The sequence below is a fragment of the Octodon degus genome, unplaced genomic scaffold (assembly GCF_000260255.1).
Source record: "Octodon degus isolate 3935 unplaced genomic scaffold, OctDeg1.0 scaffold00026, whole genome shotgun sequence".
In the NCBI taxonomy this organism is placed as follows: domain Eukaryota; kingdom Metazoa; phylum Chordata; class Mammalia; order Rodentia; family Octodontidae; genus Octodon; species Octodon degus.
Genome location: NW_004524602.1, coordinates 16286849 through 16311836, shown reverse-complemented (window position 1 = coordinate 16311836; position 24988 = coordinate 16286849). Strand labels below are relative to the sequence as shown.

At 44.0% G+C, this 24988-nt stretch overlaps 2 protein-coding genes across 6 annotated transcripts in view; both read right to left on the bottom strand.

The window, feature by feature from the left end:
* Gtf2a2 (general transcription factor IIA subunit 2) overlaps window positions 1-195 on the bottom strand; it is a 14377-nt gene extending 14182 nt beyond the window's left edge. For both annotated transcript variants that reach the window (XM_023712684.1, XM_004628861.2), the window contains exon 1: window positions 65-195. The gene's annotated coding sequence lies outside the window, so the exon portion shown is untranslated. The remainder of the gene's footprint in view (window positions 1-64) is intronic.
* Window positions 196-994: 799 nt separating this feature from the next.
* Bnip2 (BCL2 interacting protein 2) lies at window positions 995-24941 on the bottom strand. Of its 4 annotated transcripts, XM_004628859.2 has the most exons (12): window positions 24685-24941; window positions 19249-19355; window positions 17447-17514; window positions 15681-15857; window positions 13795-13971; window positions 11899-12001; window positions 10569-10700; window positions 9101-9187; window positions 8895-8993; window positions 8039-8074; window positions 1594-5364; window positions 995-1465 (listed from the first exon to the last, which is right to left on the bottom strand). In XM_004628859.2, exons 2-11 carry the CDS (start codon window positions 19296-19298, stop codon window positions 5313-5315), a joined length of 981 nt encoding a protein of 326 aa, XP_004628916.1. In that variant the 5' UTR covers window positions 19299-19355; window positions 24685-24941; the 3' UTR covers window positions 995-1465; window positions 1594-5312. The 4 variants fall into 4 exon arrangements, with proteins under 4 accessions (XP_004628916.1, XP_004628917.1, XP_023568238.1 ...); XM_004628860.2 differs by lacking the exon at window positions 8039-8074; XM_023712470.1 differs by lacking the exon at window positions 10569-10700 and having other exon boundaries at window positions 24685-24869.
* Between the last annotated feature and the right edge of the window lie 47 nt (window positions 24942-24988).

Below are 24988 nucleotides of genomic sequence, written 5' to 3'. Positions count from 1 at the left end.
GCCACACCCGGCCCGCGTCCCTCCCGCCGGCTCCGGAGTCCCCCGGCCGGCCGGCCCCGCTCACCAGTCCCTGCGGGAGGCGCTTCCCGCCGCGGAGCGCAGCAGTCGCGCGGCCAGGGCCCGCAGGAGTGGCCGCACAGCCGACCACTAGCTCAGCCGCCACGGAAACCGCAGAGCTGGCGCCGCGACCCGGAAGTACTTATGGAACCAGGAAGTGACCCTGCCGGAGCCCCGCCCCCTACGCCGCTGGGGGCGGGGCGACGCAGAGGGGCGGGGCCCCGGAGCCTCCAGACCCGGGCGGGGAGGGCGCTGACCTCTCTTGAGAATCGTGGTTTGCACTTACTCCTCTGCGCGATTAGCTGCAGTTAAAGGACGGGCATTCATATTTTATGGCTGGGTTTTACTGTGGACAACCTTGCAATATTAAATTGAAGGCGAATTGTAAAAATTATCGTAGAGGAAATTCCACCCCATTCAAAAATAGGGCTGAAATAAATGTAGTCCTATAGGCTCTTAGCTTGTGATTCTTCTGTTTCCTCTGGCAGAGTTTGCGTTTAAAACTTGTGCTCATTTGCCAGCCACACTTGTCTTTCTGCGGTTCAGGACCCTAAGGGGAGTAAATACAGCAGTGAGGTGCACAGCAGTTGGGCCCAGAGCAGCTGCCTACTGATTAATAGGAGCAAAAACCAAAAAAATCACCTCTGCCACAGGTACCCTACCGGGCCTGGATTTGAAACAGCTCATTTGGGCCAGGTCTTATTTTCTTATACTCTCATCCTTGGACCCCCCCATAAACCATGAAATGTTTGCTTACACTTTCAACAATATTAAAGACCAACGCAGACCTGTTCACTCAAAGAACAGGAAGCATCGGAGTATAAAGGACAGTAAAGGTCTGAGGTTATTTGAAAAGCTTATTAGATAATTCAATGTAAAAATCTGTAGCATAATGAGGCCAAGTGATAAAATGAGACAAATACCAACTTCCAAGTAATTTAAATTTATTAACGTTGGAAAACTGCAACAAAAAAGGGACACACATTACTGTACTCCTAAAAGGTCAAAGGAAAAGAAAATATTGTCTCCTACATTGTAAGACCAATACTAACACTTCTGACAGGGACCTCACCAACACGTAGCAGACAGACAGCAAAGTTTAATTTTCACACTGAAGTGACAGTTCTAGTCAACACCAATCTAACACAGGTCACAGTTTCTTCAAATGACAGCATGCGAACTTGTGGTAAGGAACATATTTCTGAATCCGTATTTAAGTGCACTGCTACCCTGAATTGTGTTTTACGGGAATCGTGTCTCAAGGGTTGGGCCAGTCAGTAGCCCTGAATACCACTGATACTTACTAGGCAGGCTTATATAAACTGTCAAGCAACTGCTAAAAAAGGACCCTAAAGTAGCTGATATTATCCAAGTTCCTTTGTCAAACTGAACATGAAATGTTTAAGAACTTCAAAAGCAGGGGCCGGGGAGATGGCTCAGCGGAATAAGCGCTTCCCTGGCAAGCTCAAGGGCCTGAGTTCAATCCCCAGTTCTGGAAAAAAAAAAAACAAACAAACAAAAAAAACAACCCAAAACCTTCAAAAGCAAACATGGCTTCTGAAGCAAACATCTTGATACTTCTGTTCATTAACTTGAAAGCAAACTCGTGAAGGCTATATGGGATGCTTTCACAGTATTTTTAGCTTGCAAAACAACACGTGTAATGTGTCGTTACTATTACATGTAGTTGTGATAAGCTGTTCTGTTGCAATCTCAGCGCTGCTCCTTACTGTCTCATATACCACTTTATTTTCTCTTGCCATCCAGACTCGTGGACTTCTGGTGAAGATTCTAACTTTACACTGCACCTCCAAAAACTAGCCCGGGAGGGTGCTGCCCTCCTCCCTCTGCGCTCTGCCCAGGGCCCTTGACTCCTCTCCAACAACACAAATTCCAAGCCCTGCGGCAAGGTAAATTCCTCAGTAGCAAACAGGCCCAACTCACTTTACTTCCTTTTACTTATCACTCCATTCCTCTGAAATTTGTGACAATTTCTCAAATCTCTCTATAGGAGGGTGGTGGGGGTAGCGGTGGGAAGGGGCACAACCCTTGGCTGAAATAAAAAATGGGCTGTGGTCATCTCTGAAGTCAACAATTTTCTACTTACAACATGGGAAAGCAAGCGCTGGAGCTGCCACAACCCCCCATGTTCTCCCAGAGGTACCCCAATACTAATTCATCCGTCAACCGAAGGAATCTGAAGAGCCACCTCTGCACTAGCTCACCTTTCCGAATGCCCTGAGCACTCACACAGCCAAATCGTAACACTATAGTTCCCTCCAGCCTATCCGGAAGCAGGCCTTTTACTCCTAAGTTTTGGAACTGTGGTTGAAAAAACCACTCTGCTGTGGCGGTTTACTGATCCATCAGCCAGTTTCAGTGCTACATTCAGTGCAGCTGGCAGGGACGTCCGGGCCAGTTCTTGGTTTCTTTCCCTCTTCCCTGCCTGCCCTTCCAGGCCTGAACGTCCAGGCCCACACATGCCACCCAAGCGCTCCATCGCCAAGCTGCGCTGCCAGCCCACGAGTCTAGTATGGACGCAGAGCTTTCCAGCTGAGAAACAGAAAATCACAGGCTTGACTACTACTGACGCGAGAGCATTATAATTTTAACCCAGTCCATTCAAATTTGCCTCTGTAGTGAGACAGAAGGCAGAGGAAAGCACCCACGCTCATCCCAGGTCTTTTCTCCCTCAGCACACGGTCTCCAGGGTTCGTGCTGGACCCAAGGAAGGGCATCCCCAGCTGCCTGGTGCAGCGCCCTCAGCCACTCGGTCAGGGGCGTCTTAGAGCTAAGCCCTTATCCCTCTTCAGCTACTACCTAGAATCCTTTCTTCTTGGCCTCTCCACCCCACTGGTACTGCTGACCACTAAGCGCACAAGGGGGCTCCATATCATGCAGCCCCTCAGTGCATGATCAGCAGAATGCAGCATCCAATTATTCACACCTCTTAAGAGAAATTTTTGACTAAAAAAGGGACTCACAGCTGGTTACAGAAAGAGCAAATTTAACCATTTAAGTTAAATCCATGACCCCAGTAGAACAGAATTGGATGTACTTTTTCCTAAATCAGTAATGGAAATTAAAATGGATAATAAGGAAAAATGTTACATAATTACAAATTAAAACTAAACTTAAATCTTTTCTCCGAATCTACTAATTATCATCTTGAGTCTTGCAGATATGAAACATTTATTGCAGGTCTAACCCTGCAGCAGCTCCCATTAAGGTGCAGATTAAAACAGGCACCCTTTTAAGGCACCCTTTTTACAGCCTGTCCCTTCCACTGTAACTCGTGTCATCAATGTTCCCTCTGAATCATAATGTTTTGACAGCATTAGGCTACCTCTATTTAAAAAAAATTAGAAAAACAGCACTTTCCCCAAATGTTCTACTTAGGAATGATGACTCCAAAAGTTAATAAGCAATAAAAAGTTTCAGTTACGCTTTACATTTTTCAAATTCAGGAGCTAAGGGCTTAACCTGGTGGAAAATCACCAATCAGAATGTTCCACTTGCTTTAAGAACACCGAGACACACAGACAAGGCCACACACACTGTTCCGACCTGCACGGCGTCTAAGCGCGGCCTGACCTACATCACATTTGCAGCCCTCACGCGCTGAATCCAGAGAGCACGCGGAGCGGCTCCTCCCCACTGCCTTCCTCAACTCACAATGTCCCTACGGTGGTGGCTGGGGCTGAATTTACTGTAATGCCTCCAGGCAGGACTGCTGTGGCTGAGCTGAGAGGCTGCTGAATGAGACTTCATCCAGAGAATCCTCCAGCACCTCCTGGGCTAGACTTTAAGTTAGCAGAATAACATATGGCCGAGGGGAAAGTAAAGCAAAGAAAAATTCCCTTTTGTAAGAGAAACTTTATGCTAAAAACTGCCAGCAGCATAGCCCACGCCTACGTTCAGTACGGGCAAGAGCCACTCTTGGGAGCCGTGCACATGCCTGGTTTCTGCTGCCCTGGAAGTCACTCTGGGACAGCAACGCACAGGATGGCGGGACAGTGTCTGCACGTGTGGAGGTAGGGCGCACGCCGCGTACCCTTGTGCTGCGCAGGCACAGGACACGGGTGGGACCATCGATGTCTCTGTGGGTAATTAAGCTGTCTGGCAGTACAATTTATTTCAATGTAAAGGTAATTATAAAATAAGAAACAAGGAGCTTAAATGCTTGTATCAAACATGTTTTCCCAAAGAATACAAGAAAATGATGCCCTAAGACTTACAAAAGTAACCTCATTTACAGAACCGTCCAACACGATTTGACTTGAAAACATACCGTATCTTACTCGGTCAAACCACCACTGAGTTCAAAGGACCGCCACAGAAGTGTTTTGGTAAAGTGCCACAGTGAGAGCGACGTTCACAGCAGCCCCCCGCGTGCCCAGGGAGTGGCAGGAAAGCCCCCATACCCTGGGCACCGCGCGCTCGGGGCAGCGCTCTGAGCACACCACTTAGTTCACATCAGTGAACGAGTCCAAGACTTGGCGACAGCTCTGACTCTGGGCCAGAAGACAGAATGCCCCAAGTATACATATATACAGACCCTCATTTCTAGCCGCTTAAGTTCTCTAGTTCTGAAAAATGGCTTTTTGACTCATTTTAAAAAGGAGCAAATGTGCAAGCCACTTGTGTTTGCACTTTGGAGTTAAAGAACTGTACACGTCAAGCGAGCTCAGGACGGCACTAATCTATCTATATCTTTGGGTATCATAAGACTCAGTTTCACTGTCTCCTGCCTTAGAGCAACTTAACTTTCTAAGTTACCCAGGAAATGTATTCAACCATTTAGAAAAACAAAAATTCTAACATGCACTTATAAAATGGTCTTATTTACCTGCATATTCTTCCACAAGATAGGTATACATTAAAAAATATTGTTCAAAAACATAAAAATATATATTATTTCTTTCCTTTACCATTTATGCATATAAATACTTTACTGAAGATGCATTATTCAACAAACAAATGCATGAACTGTTTTATATAAAGTGTAGTTCTCTGCTATTTAGCAACAGAAAATACAAGTGATACAATGCGAGTAGCCACCAAAGAGCTACATCCGGGAGATTGAAAAACCAGGACAGCAGCTAGCAGGCCCTTACACAAAGTCCGTTAAGCAGTCAAATCAATTTGCCACAGATTACACAAAATACAAGCCAGCAAGTGCATCGCGAATGCACGGCAGCATGTGGCTGCACCACGGCTGCAGTCTTCAGCCTGGCGTGCCCTGCAGGCCACGCTCACTGCTCACTTTTCGGTTCATCTTGTCTTCCATTTAGCTCTTGGTCAACCCTGTTGAATGAAAAATACAAATAAGATGCCAGCAACTCAACAACTGCCTTTCTAAAAGCAGTGATTACTTCCAGCATAGAATATGATTCTGTTAAAAAACAAAGCTTTGCAAAGAAGCAGACAGTAAAAGATTACCAAATATTATTTTTCCCAACCAAAAGCGGTAACAGGAGTTTAGGGCAGGAGGACACGGGCAAGAAATGTGACTGCCGTTTCTCTTAAAGACTATCAGCTGCACACAGGCACAGGTAACGTCCTCGGAGGGTCACAGAGCCTGGCTGCAGCAGGATCCGAGCGCTGCGGGACTGGCAGGTGGGAACATGACTTCCTCAGAAATGCCTTTGTGAGGTGGAACAGCAAAGTGTCACTAAGGGTACCAACGGATCAACTAATGTTTTTAGGTTGAGAAATAAAAATGCACATTCACACAAGTCTGCAAAATGTACTGGTATACTTCATGAACATCTCTTATTGATTTTGGTAGTAAAAGACCATGAGAATTCAACATTCAGAAAGATCCAAGTATGCATTAAAGATCTCACTGGCTTAGTTGTGGGCTGGAGAGAGGGCCTCCCAATTTGGGATTAGAAGAATGACCTAAGACCACACAATGACAGCCAACGCTTCAACGATAACACACAACAGGCTAATACGTATCTGTTGTGGTGTGAATAACCCATGTGTGGAGAAGGTTAGAACCTTAAAGATAGAACAGGCGTGAGGGTGCATGTTCATAATCTTAGCACTCCGGGAGGCTGAGGCAGGAGAACTGCGAGTTTGTACCCAGCCTGGGAAATTTACTGAGAACTTGTTGCAAGATAAATAAAAACGGATGGGGATACAGCTCAGCACACGGGCTCTGGGCTTGATCCTTAGTACTACAAAAATAAAACAAAAAAAACCAAAACACCACAAAAACCAGCTGGTAAGATGGGAGAAGATACGTTCTGCACTTGCTTCCATTACTGCAATCGCGCGATCACTTAGAAGTCAGTCGATCAGCAGTGAAAGCCCCAGGCCTCTGTAAAGCCAGGCTGACATTTGTAAACACTCTTTACACTGGTATCAAATATTTAAAAGGGATATTTCTACATAAAGAATGCAATATACGTCTGATGTTTTCACATCTAAAACGCCTTTAGGTGCTGATATCGTAATCATTTTTAAACTCTGTTGAAATATTTAAATCGCCATTTGTCTGGCCCCGCGTGCACCGAGCCACCCGAAACGTGAGCAAACACCTCCACTGTGTCCTCCAGCGCCTGCGGCGCCCGTCCTGGACACAGTGTACTGCGTGCAGACCGCGCCTTCAGTGAGCACCCACACCTACGCGCGCGGAGATGTGGCTTTAAAAACGTGCAGCGGCATGTTTACGTCAGGTGCTGTCACTCTCAGGCTGACACCGGCTCACTTTCTCAAGAAACTAAAAAACTTCCAGTAGCTGAAGGATATATGCAAAATCCTCATTACAGTTAAAACAGAAGTGGAAAACAAAAATCAAGACACAATAATAGTGACTGTTTCAAATAATGTATTTAAATAAATACGAGTTGTACCTTTCCCTTAACACCTAATAAGTACTAAGAACTTAAAAAAAAAAAAATAAAAGATGCACAGCATAATTCTATCAACAAAGGCACTCTTCGAAATGCAAGAAGTGGCTGGCTTCAAAACAGCAGGATTTGGAAATTGTATTTTACAAATGCAGAGCTATGCCTAGGAGGGAACGAGACATCTGTACTGTCCGGCATCACGGGCACCTTTCGTGGTCAGTACTGGTTAAATCATAAAGTGTCCTGTAGGAGTGTAGAGCTAGGTTCTGTCACATGCTTAACCGAATTCTCGTTCACCAACAGAACAGAGATGTGTTCAGTATGAAGCCATTCCAGCTGGCAATAGATGGGCAAAGCCGCTACACACAGGAGCCTTTCAACTTGATTCTCAGGAAACTATTAGACTACAGTTTTGCTAATTTCTCAATACTTAAATATCTATTAATAAAGTATAGCTAAATCCTACTTTCCTAAGGTACTACAGAAAATGGTAACTCGCTCATACCCTTGCCTCTCAGTTTCTCGAGATATAAGCACACAGTTATGCTCAAAGCAGAGGTGTTCAAATTTAAATTTAAATGGAAAGCAGAGTGTTGAAGGGTTAACGGTACATTGAACTTTTAGGTATTTTATCACATGTATAATCTGGCTGGTTAACAGGCTAATGTAAGCATACAAGGAAATCAATGTTGGTTAGCCAAAGAAGACATGCACTGCAAATATAATCAACCCCGGGAAAAGAATCAATTCCTTAAAAGCGGCTGCAGAAATAGTGCAAAAGCACAACTTAGGGAGTTAAAGGAAATGGTGAAACAGTCTCAAATGCATTTGGTATTTCAAAAGTATCTCTGAATACTCCACCAGGAACTTCTCTGGTTTCACCATCGTATTTAGACACCCAGGAAGGTGGGCGGAGGGCTTAATTCCTAACTGACTTTTACAGTATTTACAACAGGGCGGCTCAGGCCCCATTCAGGCGGAGCCTCGGAGCCGCGCACTGGGGCGTGTTTATATTTGCACGCGCTCATCTTTGTTTACAGGCTAACCAACCAGGAGGGAGGGTTAGTTGTGCGATGCGAGTGGACTAGTCTAGATGCAACCCGGTCAAGGTGTGCATATACCTTTTTTGTTTCTTTTTAAACTTTTCTTCTTCATACCTTGGTAGGGAAGATTATTGAAGTAAATACACATGAAACAAAAACTAACAAAAGGCACTAAAAATGAACATCAGTATATATGCAAAACCAAAAATACACTACATAGAAAGTAAAAACTGACACTAAATCTGGTGTGGACACAGTGAACAGTCTAGAACCTTGTGTCACATGACAAGCTTTCCTACTAACTGCAACCTGAGGCTCAGGTAGTCCTGTTACTAGCCTATAAGTCTTTTAAGAAGTGAAATAGAAGAAAGTGAATTTGGTAAACAGAACAAATTTCAGTCAGTGGGACACTAGGGTTGGGTTGATTTAAACAAAAGTTTATTTCTCTGGGAAAACTTTTTTGGGGGCGGTGCTTGAGATAGGTCTCATTATATAGTTTAGGCTTTGAACTCACTACGTAGCCCAGACTGGCTTTGAAACTCGTGGCAAACCTCCTGCCTCAGCCTCCGAAATGCTGGCAATTACCGGTGTGCGCCATCACACCCAGCTGACAGCAATCCTTTAGCTGAGAATGTTCTTTAGTTATAATCAATCAGAAAATCATTTAAGAACATAATCACCAGTCTTCAAATGTATGAAATGAAATCATACAACCAAAAATCGTTTCCACAGTTCTTCAATAGATGCTGAAGAAAATAAGAATCTGAAGAACACATGGCCTTACAGGGAAAACAGATAAAGGCTTCTTCTGCTCTTTGAACGGTGTTACAAATATGGTATGGAGCCAGAAGAAATGAATGGTGAAAACTATTACCTCTTGCACGTCAAATATAAAGAGTCAACAGTGTCATTAAAGAAACAGAACAACACATACTGTTTGATGCATTCTGGTATGCCAACATACTCCATGGGAACAAGTTCTGCTAGTTCTGCCAAATTAAAGACGTATCTAATTTTCTGGCTGAATTTTGAGCTACGGAGAGAATAAAGACAACTGCGTCAATATTTCTGACTTAATACTGACATGAAATTTATGCAAGGAAAAGAACTGTTTATAAGTCAAACATTTTAGGAAATTACCTAATAAATGGTCGTGTAACAGCCAGAAGTGTTCTGATAAACCAAGAGGGATGAACAATGATCAGGGATTTCAGGTTTTTCCGTAACCTAAGAGTTAAAGAACATTTATAAATGTCTATAAGTCCCACTGCTAGGAACTGAAGATAAATAGGCTTACATGAAATCCCTGAACCAGCTCCCAGAATCTCTCACTCGACGTGGCCCTCCTGAAGACACGGAGGCGCGCTCCCGAGTCCTGCGGCCCGGCCTGCTGCTTTACAGCCCACTGTACTTCTGTGGCCAAATTCACACCTAGCTATCACTGACTATATCCAACGTCTCCCAGTACGCACTCACTGACTTCAGGACCCTGTAGTCCAGAAAAGGCTAACACAACACAAAAGAAAATTATTTTCACTGTTTTAAAGAGTAGAAAAGCCAGGTGTGGTGGTGCACACTTGTCATGCCAGCACTCAGGAGGCTGAGGCAGGAAGAAGATTGCTGAGTTTGAGACTACCCTGGGCTACAAAGTGAGCTCAAGGCCAGCCTGCACTACAAAGTGAGTTCAAGGCTAGCCTGAACTGCACAGCGAGACCCTGTTTCAAAAAAAAAAAAAAAAAAAAAGACTACAGCAGAACATGATACTAATTTCTTTAACATCATGAAAGGTACAGTTCAGGTAGACAGGTAGAAGAGATGACCAAACAGATAACATGTGTCAGATTTAACACCTGTTCTTAGGAATTTCAGTTGGATGTGTTGGTAGCGCCTTCTGATCCCAGCACTCAGGAGGCTGAGGCAAGGATGGTACCAAAACTCTGAACCCAGCCTAACCTACATGGTGAGTTCAAGGTCAGCCTGAACTACAAAGACCTTACCTCAAAAATAAAACACTTCAAAGTAACCGAATAAAGATATTTATCATGCGTATTTTACACATAAATAAAATGACCACTATGGATCCACAACTTGCCACTCACACTCATATCCCCCCAATCACAAGTGCTAGCTGATGTTCAATAAGGTATGGAGAAGGATCTATTAATGGGGCTGAGTTGATTAAGCTATTCTGAATTAGCCATGGCAAAATCCAATCAATTGATGATTTAATTTTAAATGTTTGTGATGAGGAAAATTATTTAAGAAAGATAAAATATGCTAAGCATGACAAATTAAGTCATACTTAGAAGTAACAGAAAATGTGCTGTGTTCTCCATCCTTTCCCTAAGATAGAAACTGTAGGAGGTATTCACAATGGTATCAGAGAAATAAAGAACGAATTGCTAAGTTTGCTTTGAAGAGTTAGCTGCTCTTGGTAAGACAACTCACAGTTTTATTCGTAATCTTATAAAACACTACCTTTAGAGAACAAAAACACACAATTAAGAAATGTAATTAGGAAATGGGAAAGTGGCAAAACAAAATAAAATGTACTCTAATAAAGACATTGGAAAAAAATCACTCAGTTTTCCACCTGTATTCACATCACCTTCTATCAATTTGCTGATAGCACTTCCTGAGCCACCCCAGACTGGGCATTTTTCTTCGCGTTGTTGCACCGTTTAAGTAAACTATCATGTAGTTTTCTGCTACTAACAGCTCCAAAGTGCCAATAACATACCTGCGAAACAAAGTAAGTTTAAGTCTTACATATCACTGTGTGTACACCTGAACGAGACTTTCCAAATGACACAGCTACAGACAGGGAGAACAACTAAAAACTTAAAGCAGCATTAGCTATCAATATCATTTAAAAGCTATCTTTCTGAGATACATATTGAAATGTTTGTATATTACATGATACGATGTCTGCGATTTGTTCCAAAATTATACAGCTGGGAAAGAAGTGGGAACAAAGTACAAGCTGGTAATTGCTCAAGTGGTTGATGGATAGATTATCTGATCTATTTCTCTTTACTTTTATGGAAGCTAAAATTTTCCACAATAAGGATTTTAAAACTGCAGCAGGGCTGGCCTGATAGGTCAGTGGACTAAAGCTCCTGCTTAGGCAGAGCGCAGCGGCTGGGGTTCGATCCCAGATGTGCTGTGCTGGCCCTGCCTGTGGGGCTCACTGAGACAGCAATTGAGACTGGGTGTGGTGGCGTGTGCCTGTAGTCCCAGCAATCGGGAGGCTGAACACAGGAGAAGTACTACGAGTCTGATCTGTGTAGTGAGACCCTGTAGGCTGTCCTAAATACAGAAAAAACAAACAAAAGTACAGCAACCCGGGAAACAGCTTGCTTCAGTGGAAGGAAGAGAACCACACCAATCCATTACCCTGGGCTCTAGGGGTAAGTGCAACGAAGCCACTCAATGCTGAGGCGAAAGTTACTTCCTCATACTTAATGTCTGCAAATGTAAAATAATGAGGTTGAAACAGACACACTTTCTTTTTTTTTTTTGAATTTAGTGTAGGGTCTACAGGGTCTCACTATGCAGATCGGCCTTGTAGAGATCTGCCTGCGTTCAGCCTCCCAAGAGCTGGGATTACAGGCATGTGCCACCATGCCCAGTCTCACTTGTGCTCTCAGTGCGCCCCAGGGACAGTACCCACATGGCAAGGCACAGCATGGCACGCTGGGGATCGAACCCCGGCCACTGAGTCCACCTAAGCAGGCACTTCAGTCTGCTGAGCTATTTGGCTGGCCCTGAAACATATTTTCTAATTGTAAATGGCCAGTTTTTCTGTTGAACTGGAAAACAACAGTTTCATAATGCTAAAGAATGAGATAAAGAAATCAGCTTACTTTCACTTCCTTAAAGTGCAAATAAAACTGCCTTAGAATTCTGCCCAAGCATTCCTGTTAAGCTGCACTTACTTAAAGAGATTGTCCATCAGGTATCGGTAGTTAGGCTGGCCACTCTCTGGCATGAAGCAGACTGCGAACACCACGATGGCATTTAGTCCATCCCCGTAATATCCTGAAAAAGCAATCAAGGACCAATCACTAGCACGATTTCACTGGGAGGATGCTCTGGCGGGCACCTGCATGGCTGACAGAAAACCTGAATTGCTAAGGGTAAAAAGCGGGCCATATTTTAGCAACTAGACAAGTAAAGGAATATAATCCAAGCAGGAACAACACAGTGGCTAAAAGGCTCTTATACAATATAAGGTTAAAGTGGGTACTTTTAAAGAAAGTCTTATATCCAACAATGCCTAACATTTTATAGAATTTGAATTACTGAAATCAAGATATCTGACAGAACTACTGGTGAAAAACTACTAATCTGCATATTTTATGTCATTTCTATTATTCATAAACAGGAAAAGATCTGAACATTTCAAGAACATTAAATCTTCACTGCAATTCTTCCGTCATAAAACATTGCGTGTGATAACCCCACATAATCAGATGCCCTAATTATTTTCCAATAAAGTGCTCCTTCAGAAAGATAATCAGGCTTGAAGCATATGGCAGTTCTCACGGTCCATTTTTACGAACCATCTGAATTAAGTTCATGGGTGCCTGTGGACTTCCTGATCCAAATTAACCTGTTTTCTTCATCTGAATAAGGTTAAATTAGGCAGAAGCATGTAATTGCAACTATTTAGGTGATTGCTTTTAGATGAATGAAGATTGTAGAAGCAAGAAAGTACAGCTGGCAGAGAGTACACTGAGTGACGACGAGAGAGAAAAGTTAACCTCCGCAACTTTGTGCTCCTCCTCCAGGGCACAAGGGCGCCTTAGGGACATGTGTGTCCTACACAGCAAGCTCCACCCCGACAACCACTGGCGCTGTGCGCTATTCACACAGTGCCTCGGTAAACACCCACGTACAGCACAGCCGGAGGACCAGGCCTCAGGACTCGTGCTCTACTGGCGGCCTGTACATTCCCTGAGGGAAGCAACTAACGTCATCGTTGTGTACTCTGCAAATCTGCAAAGTGGGTTTTCCATAAAAATGTGGAAGTAATTTATTGAAGAAAAGACTTGTGTAAGAATGTTCAGGAAGTTTTACCATAATAGCCCAAACTGGAAATAACGCCCATGTTCAAAAAGGAGAGTGGATATGCAAATGTAATAGAATAAAGTACTATTCATCAATAAAATGGAATAAACTATGAACAAATGCAACAATATGCATGTATCCTAAAAATATGCTGAATAAAGGGCAGTAAGAGTAGAGATGCAGCATGTGACCTGACTTGAATGAAATTCTAGAAGGCAGATCTAAGCATCAGGATGCACATGACAACAGTGGTCATGTTTTTATCTGATAGATACTAGAAAAATTTCTGAGTACCTTTTTCTGAAACAATAATAATGTTTGTATTTAGAAGTTTGGACTATGAATATCTAAGGTTATACAGGGATTTGTCAAAACTCATTGAACCACGTACTTAACATCAAAGTACTTCACTGTATAAATCAGAAATGCATACAAAGGGGAGAAAGTAAACTCGCAGTCTACAGTTAGGTGTAGGAGACCTTTTTCTCAGCTCTTATTTATACTTTCTGCTGAAGCAGCCACTTAAAGAACTGAGCTAAGGGCAGGCCCCTTATTTATACTTTCTGAATGTGCTGCATGCATGTTCATACCAACAATTTTTATATTTAGTTTTTATTCTTTTACTTCAAATGTAGATCCTTCAGATGACATGTTTATTATTCTTTCAAAATTATGTTAACATCTGTAGGGGTGCTTTCTAAGACTATCTAGATTTTGGACGGCGCATTAAAGAAATCTGAACACTCGTTGGACATTCTCACCTCCGTGGCTGATGACTTTCTTGTAGGGCTCGATGGCCTTCATGTCGACCCGGTGGTCCTGCTCCCCAATCCTGAACATGCGCCAGCGCCGCCCATCCCCCTTCTCCTCTGTGGTGGGGTACGCAGTGACTGAGCCTTTCCTAATGACTTCAGTAGTTTTAGGTTTTGGAAGGTCATCTGCCAAAAGATTTTTGAATCACAAATTATTATTTATACAATAAAAACAAAATTATGTGTTAACCACTTTACTATCTGGATTATACAGCTTTTTTCTTTTTCTTTTCTTTTTAAGGTAGGGTCACACTACGTCACCCAGGCTGGCTTCAAACTCCTGGGTTCAGGTGATCCCACCTAGCTGGAACTATAGAAACACGTCAGCATGCCTGGCTATTCAGAGAATTTCCATCATATCATTTGTGGAATTTGAAATTTTCTTGCTTAATAAAGAAACTTGGTCTTTATATTAAGGCCATTTTATGTCTTTAGAATTCAGTTTCTAGAAACTTAGTGCCCAATTCAATAAAGCATCTAATCCCTAATCCAGTGCAATTTATCTCCAAAAGTTCAGGAAAGGTAATCTGCAAAACCATCGCAATCTTACGTGGTCCTACAATGGCAGTCAAGACTGTGCTCATGGCATCCTGTCCGCGACAGTTACTCTACAGGTTACTCCAGGTGACGGACAGCCAAGTGCTCTCAGAACGTAAATTCCTAACACTAAAATACCAGATAGAAAGTGGTTAACGGCTCCGTGCTCATTTTGCATGTGATCAGTTTGATAAAGCAGAAATGTGTGTGTATATTCTGAAGAATACATGCAAAAGTCTACTTAAAGTAATATTAAGCAAAGAACAAGCACCAATGATTAGGTACAATTTGTGTTTTGAGACCGCAATTTAGTTGATTTTTAACAAAGTAATGATTTTCAAAATTTTAGTATCATAGTCCTTACCAAAAGATGGGGGGAGGGGAACCTACTGCATGTTAGTTGTTTCCAAGACAAAGCTGTTAACGGAAAATATCCTTCCAGGAAATGACTACAGCAGCATTAAAGAAGGAGACAAAACACATAGGCAGAAAACTATTTCAGTATCTTTATAAAACATTGCTTATTACTGGACTGCTTACTGAATCAGTAAAACAGGGAAGGAAAAAAGCAACAAAAGATACAGCATACCACTTTTTTCTACCGATAAAATGCCTGGTGCCTTTGAAGCGAGGATCATTTTAAAGATGGTACATATAAGTTATTAACAACTGTATAAAGATATTGTAGACAGCAATGATGTAATTCAAGAAAGCATGCAAAGCGAAATACATGCTATTTCCTCTGAATTCCAATTAAAGCAATGAAGGTATGAGGTATGGAGGCTAAGTGCCCACATTAATTCAAGTTGGTCAACGTGCAAAGTAAAGTACTAACAGGCAAACCTACCTAAGAATCATCCCTCAACCTCTCTTCAGAAGACCTTCTCTGTAAACCCTCAACTACTTTCAGCACATTTCCCGTTATGTCTGCTGAGTTTTCTACTTACTTCATCAACTAAAAAATTATGTCATAATTCCCAGCCAGTGTTTCTAAGGAACTTATGGAAAATGAAACTTCGCCCCACTGGTCAATTAAAGTGCTGAAAAAGTTTGGAAAAGTACAGAATATGCAACTGCTTGCAGGATTTTGTTTCTTAGTAACACAAACCTATGAACTTTTGAAAGACTAACTTTTGAAACAAAATCTTTTAAAACAGTGATTCTAGAAGGCTTCTCACCAAGTTTGAAGGTTTACCAATTATCCTCATTCTCCTAAAGAGAACACCTCTGTACAAACTTGTATGAGTACAAAGACAGACCTTTGCAAGCAGAGATCAGGGCAGAATGGCAGCAGTTACCTTCCCACTCAAACTCGTTGCTGTTCTCCGACGGGGTGTCCAAGCCATCCAAGTCGATCTCTCCACTTTCATCCAAGTCGTCTGACAGCACAGAGCCATCGCTAGGATCCAGAGTCAGGCTAATGTCTGGAGCCATTAATTTCTTTCTCACTTTATTCCCATTAACTTCTGGTGAGTCTAGTATTGGGAAACAAACAAAAAAACATTACAGGGAATGCTTCAGATCAGAGACGGTGAACCTTTTAGAGGCCAAGAGCCCAAATTCCTCCTGCCACTGCCTGGCTCTACTACTGGCATCGCTGATCTCGAGCACGAGCACAGCCCCGACGCTCAGCTGCTGGGGTGATGCTCGGCCACGTGGCTGGCACGGCAGCACAGAGGGCTCTGAATGCCTGCAGCATCTGTGCCCCAGGTCTGCCACTGCTGCTTTAGATGCTCAAGTTGAATAAGAGAAACACTTCAGCCATTTCGAGAAAAACAGGAAACAATCCCCCTCCACCTCCCAATGGTAGCAAAGTTATTTGAAAAAGCAAAAAGAGCTAAGGAGAAGCCGGCAAGTTTGGGCAGAGCAGAAGAGGAAAAAGCAAGGTGAAAGTACACCCTGGAGGAAAAGGATGGCTACTGTGAGGAAAGCCAGGACAGCGAGCTCCTCTGGTACCTGTCCTTTCGGGCTAACCTGGAGAGGGCCCTTGGGAGCGTCTACAAGGATCACAGGAAGTATGCTGAGAGTCCGTGCCTCAGGCTGACGTCACGTCTAGGCCAGCCGTCTGTGTGTCTGTTCTGAGTTCCCAGGAGAAGCCCACCGCAGGGCTTTGGGAACTGTTCTGTGCACGTTTCAGAATCTTACCATCAAAGAGGTCACCAGCTACTTCCTCAGCCAGCTTTGCAAACCTTAATCTGCTGTCTCATTTCCCCAAGACACACATATCCCCGTGATTCTTTACAGAGTGCTGGGAGAAGGAGCTCTCTGTCTTCTACAGCTTCTTCAGGGAGAAAGGGATCTCGGCCCTGCCCTTGGGGCATTCTGTGCTCTCCAACTCTCAGAGTGCTGTGTTCACGGGCTGGACTGAAGAAAGAAACACCGGGTCTCCTCTGGGCTGGCTACGCCAAGTAACGCCTGGCACCAGGTAGCTCCTTCTAAAAGTGGCTCACCAGATAAATGTTACTGGGCTCTGTGGTGCTTGTGGCTCCTGGAGTTTGAGTCTGGGTTCTTTTCTCAAACAAAGAATTTGGGTAAAACAAGTAAAAAAGCAAAGTTTAAAAAAAAAAAAAAAAAAAGCAAAAGTACAGAGTATGGGAAAAACTAGCCCTGTACAGAGAGCCTGGGCTGAATAAAGGGGAAAAAAGCTCAAAGCACACCCTGGAGAGACAAGATGGGCTACTGTGAGGAATGTCCTGAAAGCCCCAAGCATGGACTGCTCACATTCGGATTCCGAGCACCACAGCTCTACGTCACTGACAAGAGATCGAAGAGGTACCCGTGCTTGTTCTTTAAAAAAACAAACAAGCAAACAAACAAAAACAATAGAGGCTAACTTTACAATCACATCTACCTAAGGTCAACTCCCATCTCCTATAGAATTTCAAAAATCAAGGCTGTTTTGGAAAGTTACATTTTTCCAAAAAGGCTTCCTTGAAGGCTAATTTATCCTGTACTTCCCTCTGACAGTAAATGCCCAGTGTTGGTCTTTACTTTGGGACAAAAATGAAAAAGTATAGAATACTAAAGATTAGTGTAAAGCCCACTAGAAGCACTAAGGTCTCACCAGGCTGGCTCTCCGATCCAGGTACACCAAGCACATCGGCTTCAATGCTGTCATCTTCTGGTAAAGGTCTAGAAGACACAGACACACTTTTATTACAAGAAAACCCATGTATCTATAGATATCGGAAGTTCAGAGGTCCGTGAAACACAACTTACAGAAACAATTATGTGGGAAATGGAGTAAGGCCATTTCCTTAAGCTTTAGCAACTTACAAACTAGTTGTAAAGAAAAGACTGGACTGCTAGAGTTGATATAAGTAACACAAAAGCAGTATTAGATTCCTTGCACCACAGCACTAGTGTAATTATAAAATGTATGAGGAAGCTCAATTTTACTTGTGCTGTCAGCCACAGCCACAGTTCTTCTGAGTTCTGCACTTTGGGCTGGGGAGATAGCTCAGCGGTCTAAGCACCTGCCTGGCATGCACAAGCCATGCCAGCCCCAAAACCAGGTGTGGTGGCACATGCCTGTAATCCCAGTGCCAGGGAGGCTGAGACAGGAGGACCACTACGAGTCGGAGCTGTGTAGTGAGACCCTGCACCAAATAAATAAATAATGAGTGAATGAATGAGAAAAACTTGAGTCCAGCACTTGTACACTGCTCTCATGTGCTGTGACACAGCTGACCCATTAGCTGGTTACAGTTCCTTATGAGTACTTGGGTATCTTCTGACCATAACCATGTAATCAGCATTTCTTTTTTTAAAAACTGAATGTAGTACAGGTTCTACAGGGTCTCATTACACAGATTGTACTCACAGCGATTCTCCCATTTTCAGCCTCCCAAGTGCTGGGATTACGGCCGCACACCACCATGCCCAGTCTCAATTGCAGTCTCAGTGTCACGGAAGCAGGGCTGGCACAGAACACTGGGGATCGAACCCCGCAGGCACCTTAGCTGGCTAAGCTATCTGGCTGGCTCTGCAAGTAGCATTTAATTTTCTTTTTAAAAATAATTTTATTGAGAAACAAATAGCAATGAAACAGTTTCAAAACCGGTCACTAGCACAATTTCAGTAATTACTATGCAGGCAGCATTTAAATAGAAGGTGGGCTCTGTAAAATTGTCTAGATGGCTGGCCAGATGATAAGATCCTTGTTTATTTATTAACTAAGTTTTCTCCTTGGATCCCCCCCCCCAGTTTAAAACTTCTGAAGATCAAAGACCCTTCTCCTAAAAGCCTCTCAGATTCTAATTTTAATTAGTTAACTAATTTTTAGTGGTACCAGGGATTAAACTCGGGACCTTGCACTTGCCAGGCAAGTCAAATTCTAATTTTAAAAGTATTATATCAGAACACTGTGTACAAGGGCCGGCCAAACAGCTCAGCAGATTAAAGCGCCTGCAAGCAGGGGCTGAAGGTTCGATTCCAGGGCCTGCCATGCTGGCCCTGCCCTCAGGGTGTGCTGAGATGGCAACTGAGACTGGGTGTAGTGGCATGCGCCTGCAATCCCAGCACTTGGGAGGCTGTAAACAGGAGAATCTCTACGAGTCCAATCTAATAGTGAGATCCTGAACACCCTGTAGACCCTTCCCTAAAATACAAAAAACAAATCAACAAACCACTGTGTACAACAAAACACTTGAAACTTAAATGGTCAAAATAAACATGAAAAGCTATAGCTTATATACACGTTAGGCTGGAAAATTAGATGTAAAAGAGTCATTTAACTGTTGGAAAGAAACTTTCATGTCCTAGTACCAAATAATCATTTACAACACTTTATACACACAAATGACACCTCAATACAGAACATGTGAAGTTCTGTCCTAAGTCTTCTCACTGAAAAACCCTGCTCACATTGGAAAATCTTCATCTTGCCATTCTTCTTTCAGTTCCACGCCTTCCATCTTCAGCCTGGATTCAACGTCAGCTGCAAACTCCTGATGATCCAGAGAGCCAGTGGCCTGTGTGGAGAGAAGGGCCACAGTGACTCAAGGTTCCCTTCCTCTTTATCTGTTGAAGGGGTGTATTAATATACATCCGTTCACACCTCCACTGGTTTACCTCAGTGGTCTGGTCACAAAACCAATTTACAGGGTTGACATTTTGTATGAAAGAATTAGAACAGGGGCTGGGGAGATAGCTCGGCAGTCTAAGCGCCAGCCTGGCAAGCGCAAGGTCCCAAGTTTGATCCCCAGTACTGCATGCCATGTGGGCGGCACATGCCTGTAATCTCAGTGCTGGGGAGACTGAGACAGGGACTGTCCAAGTTGGAACTATGTGGCAAGACCTGGTATCAATAAAATAAATGACCAAAAAATTAGAACAGAAAATAGCCAAAAGTACAGATAATATATAGAGTGCTATTTGTAGTGAGGATAGTGTTAAGTAAAATATTTGTCTTCAGGTACATATGTACATTCGGAGTCTGGATGCTATTTCATGAGTTACACAAAAAATTGAGGTGGAGCAAAAAATGAAAGCAAATATATTCTATACTGCAGTGTCATAATTAAATATTCCATCTGTTGGATAGAGGTCATTCTAGAAACGGAACACTAGTACACATTTACACTTGCTATTCAAACTTTAATTCTGGTTCCTATAAGGAACAGCATAAGTGGAAATCTCCTTATTTCACAAACAGGTGCCTAGAGATATTCCTGGTGAAGAAATAGGAAGCCATGAACATCAACTGGTAAACAGCACCGCAGAAACAGTGGCAAATATACAGGCAAGCAGTGTAAATGAGTAGTTCATTTAGGATCAATTGATAAAATTATTAAAAAAATAATAGCAACACATAGTTAAGATTTCCTAAAACATCACTAATAATACTAAAAGTTACAAGTGGTTGAGACTAGAGAGGAGGAAAGAAAGTGGTACGGGGAACAAGGATTTGTATTATAGCAATCCTTTCTGTTTTCATCAAAAGTCCTTCTTCACTGTTCCATTTCTAAAAACAGCAACTTTAAAAAATACTTAGCAAAAAATGATACGCACCATTCCTATTCCTATCAACTGTCCTCGAACAATGAGGTGGGCATGTTTTACCGTTGTCCTACGTGCTATGATGTTACAGTACTTAAAAAATTAAGACAGTTGCACCAGAAAAAGAAAGTATTATATTCTAGAACACCACGATTTGAACAGGAATCTGCGGGAGGGCTAGATTCCACACAGGCTGAAGTCGCGCCTTCATCAAGAGCGGGAGGCACCCTCCCAGCCCAAGTGCTTGCTCACATTCAGGGAGAGGCTTCGTTCCCAAGCCAATCGCTAGCACAGAGAACACGGATGAGAGTGATGGTTCCTAAAGCAAAACATGCGTTTTGCAGAGCCAGTTTCTCTACACACAGGAGGATGCTATTCTTAATTCTGTGAGAACACAAAGAGCAAATTTTGAAAAAATAGTAACAAACATTTAACATAATCTTGACTCTGTAGCCATTTGTTTCTTACGACTTCTACTTTAACATAGTTTTATTAATTACTTTATAGACTACTTTTTTTTTTTTTTTTTTTGCGGAACCAGGGATTGAACTCAGGCTCTTGTGCTTGCCAGGGAAGCGCTTATTCCACTGAGCCATCTCCCCGGCCCCTATAGACTACTTTTTGATGGTCATTTTCTCCTTAGAAGAGGGAAGCACTGAACGCACCAAATAGCTCATTTTCTTTAACACACACGACAGGAAAGGGACCAGAGTTATAGTTAACAAGAACAAATACGTGAGTCTGGTACTAATTACTCCAGAATTATGCTCACGCACCAGCAGGTGAAAATACGATCTTCCCGATGTCAACTCTCTGTAATTCCCAATGTCCACTTTTGTGACGCCTCTGGCACCCACGCTAACAGCAGGGGCTGGGGAAGCTCAGTGGTGTAAGTGCCTGCCTGGAAAGTACGAGTCCTAGTACCACCACAAAACCCAAAACCAAAACCAAACCCAAACTAAAGTAAACAAGTACACTTCTGTACATTCAATAATCAGAGAACTTTCCCCTCAGCTCCTCTTTCTAGAGGGTGTTGAAAGGCATGAAGATGTTCTGGATGTCTTAGAAATACCTCAAATAACCAGAAAAAAGCATAACATTTCAGACAAGATCGGGCGTGTACGGGGTGGTACGCGGCAGACCGGGTAACATGTCTCATAAAATTCCAGAGGACAACTCACGCCTTGCAGCTGCTTTACAACTTGAACAAGTTCATCACCTGAAAACTGCTCCTGCGCACAGGTAAGCTCACGTCCTCCGGCCCTGGGCCTCCTATTTGGGCGTTCACTGCTCTACACAGAGTGGGGCGCTGTCGTGGACGTTTAGTTCAAGGGATAATTACACCAGTTAGAGACACAGGAGAAATAGAAACCTTAGCTCTGTCATTTCATCAAGAGTCTTAGGGGGAAAGCACACCAGGTCGATGGAAACAACACAACTGCCGCAGAGTACAGCTCTTGGAAGCACTTGGACAGCAGGCAGCTGGAAGAACAGGAACCAGGAAGGAGTTAATCAGCACACATCGCTTCGGAGGAAATCAGCACACTGCTGACCGCCAAGTTAACTGTAGCTATTTCCCTTTTTTCTTTTTCACAGATTTACAAAAAATCAGAATGGGAAAATAACACTTTGTTATGCTATTTGTTGAAATAACCTAACACAACAGAAATAATGTAAGTTCTCAATAGGCAGGTGGTAGCAGCTGCCCAGCCTTCCTCACGCCTGTCGCCTCTGGAGGCTATGAACTCTGGTCTCTAACATTAGAGAAGTTAAAATCAAGTAGCTATGGGGAGATGGCTCAGTGGAATAAGCGCTTCCCTGGCAAGTGCAAGGGCCTGAGTTCAATCCCTGGTTCCGCCAAAAATAAATAAATAAATAAATAAAAAAATAAAAAATAAAAAAAATAAAAATAAAAAAAATAAATAAAATCAAGTAGCTAATGGAATGTCTCCTGGGACAGCATGAGGGGAGGCGGGGTAAACCCAATGGAGATGAAGAAGGGGCTTACTACATGCAGGCTAGCAAAATAAACAAAAATGAGTATCAGAACTGTAACTTGAAGACTGTACACAGCAATTGTGCTACTATGCGATTTAACACTGGCACAAGCAACGAGCACCTATGCTGAAAGCAATTATAGCTGGCAGAAGGGAAACAGGCAAAATTTCACTTGCTCATTTTCAGAAAGGTTTTATTCTGATATTTACATTCACCTTTCAATAAACAGTCTACATGTTTATGAAGATCATAAAACACTACCCCCCATCTCCTAGAGGTTTAGTTGATACTCCCTTCAAGGAGATAGAAAGAAATGAGATGCTGTATCAAAAATGTTAACAGAAAATTTAAAGAAAAATTAGAATGATGCTGATTTTTCTCAAGAATTGTGAAAATAAGCACAGAGCAATTATGACATCTAAAAAGTTGCAGTTTATGGGGTCTTGCTTTGTAATGCAGGCCGGGCCTCCCAACTTGAGCCCATCCTACCTCAGCCTCCAGAGTGCTGGGATTACTGGTGTGTGCCACCACATCCAGCAAAAGCTACAGTTATCAGTACATACAACATACTGGAGATGGTGCTATCTTTAAAATGATTAGAACCTAACACTTAATCTCTAACACAGTTGTTTATATTAGTTACCATATAAAATTAGTTTGGGAATGACCTATTCTGCTTTTTAATATACAAATTCAACAAGATACCTTTCAGCCAAGGTTAATTTACTGTACCTAGCTATGAGAAGCCACTTCTTTCTTTCAGGCCAGGAATCAAACTCACACCCTGTCCCTTGCCAGGCAGGTGCTGTGCCCCCAAACCACATCCCCAGTTCCTGAATCTAGATATATGTAGTTTCTTTCTTGGATGCTTTCCTCCCTTATCACTCCTATAAGCACTACTCCAGACAGAACGGACAGATCCACTGTTCTGCTTTTACACCATCATCTCATATACTTCAATCAGCAAGTTTATGAGGTAGGACACTGGTGTTATCATCCCCCTTTCGGCTTCCACATGAGGAGAAAGGCTTGATATCCGGGAGCCCAGGGCTGACCAGAACTGTTTCTAATAAGCACAATGCGTCCAGTTCCCTGGCAAGCTTATACAAAGTCTGCAATGCCAGAGTTGGTTACTTGTAGCTTCCCAAGTCCAGTGATGCCCAAAGGCCACAAAAATACTGATCTAGGATGATCTGGATCAAGTAGTAAGTGTGCATAAGTCAGCCTGCTGCATTTCCGGGCTGAGCCCGACACTGCTGGGCTGCACTAGAGAAGACTAAGAAGAGTTTAGAGGTAAATGTGAAATGGTGCGAACTAGTAGTGCAAGGTGACCCCAAACAAAACAAAACACCCAACTGGCCTGCAGGGTGACTTAACCGGGTAATTTCAAATGTAACTCAAAACCAAAAAAAAAAAAAAACCCATACAACACAAAACCACCCCCAAACCTTACCCATTCACAAATTACAGACTTTCTTCTATAGTTGCAGAAATTAGAATCTGCATTAGAAATGTGTACACCGAGTTGAAAATAAGAAGTCAAGCATTAGGAAGAGGAGATCCTAACGTGGGGGCGGGGAGGTGAAGATGAAAAAAGCAGTACATTAACGTGCAATCACACATTTTATTCAACTGGCTAAATGGAAGGCAGCCTGAGTGTGAGCTCCACACCAAAAGCTGCGCCCTCTAAGAGGTCCCAGGCCAAAGGAAGTTTGCGAGCAACGTGATAAGGACCTAAGAAGCTTCTGACTTAATTGAGTTCCTTTAGTAGTCCTCCGGGGCAACAGACGCACCCAGGAAATTCAGACCATTTTTGCCAGGTATGGGAGTTGAAGGAAGGCGGGGGCTCGGCTTTTCGCGCACGCACTCTCATTTAGTGCGGCCGGCTCGCGAAGGTCTACAACAGACAGCCCTGATCACTCGGGTTTCCGCGTCTATCCCCCGGGGGGACGAGGCTCGCAGAAGCCCAAGTGTCTTTGTTCTGCGCCAGGACGGACGCCGGTCGTAAACACGGAGCCGACGCGCCCGTCACCGCACCCAGGCCAGGGCGGCGGGGTCGCGGAGGAGGAAGGAAGGCTGCGCCCCGGCCCAGCCAGCCCGGGCGGAAGGGAGAGGGCCAGGCCGCGAACGCAGGCACGGCGGGCCAAGGGCGGGCCCCGCGCAGGGCGTGCTCCGGGAAGCGCCTCCGGAGCGGGCCCCGCGGCGGCTGCGCCCGGCCTCGTCTCCCGGCCGCAGAAGCGCGCGGCTCGCCCCCGGGACGGCCACCCCAGGCCCGCGCGCCCAGCCCTCCCGGGCCGCGCTCACCCCGGAGGAAGCCTCGGCCCCCTCGTCCTCTTCGCCCCTCCAGACCGGCGACGTGGGGCTGACGGCCAGGTCGCAGAAGTCGGCGCCGAGCGGAGCCCGCTCCTCTCGGTCGGCGGCGGAGACCCCAGCCTACTTCCCAGCCGCAGCCGCGGACAGCACAGGTAGCCGCTGACCCGGACGCACAGGGCCGCCCGGCGGAAGTGACGACACCCAGACCGCCCCCGGGCGCGGCGACGGGCGGAAGTGGGCGTGGCGTCCTCGCGCGCCACTTCGAGGCCCGCCTCCGCGTCGCCCCGCCCGCCCC

Bases quoted from the DNA above. Each gene is read 5' to 3' on its own strand.
- Bnip2 (XM_004628859.2), bottom strand. From the start codon at position 19,298: ATGGAAGGCGTGGAACTGAAAGAAGAATGGCAAGATGAAGATTTTCCA. The intron at 15,858-17,446 runs GTGAGACCTTAG...TCCCAATACTAG, and splicing joins TGGATCGGAGAGCCAGCCTG to ACTCACCAGAAGTTAATGGG. The intron at 9,188-10,568 runs GTGATGTGAATA...TTTAACTCTTAG, and splicing joins TATCAGCAAATTGATAGAAG to GTTACGGAAAAACCTGAAAT.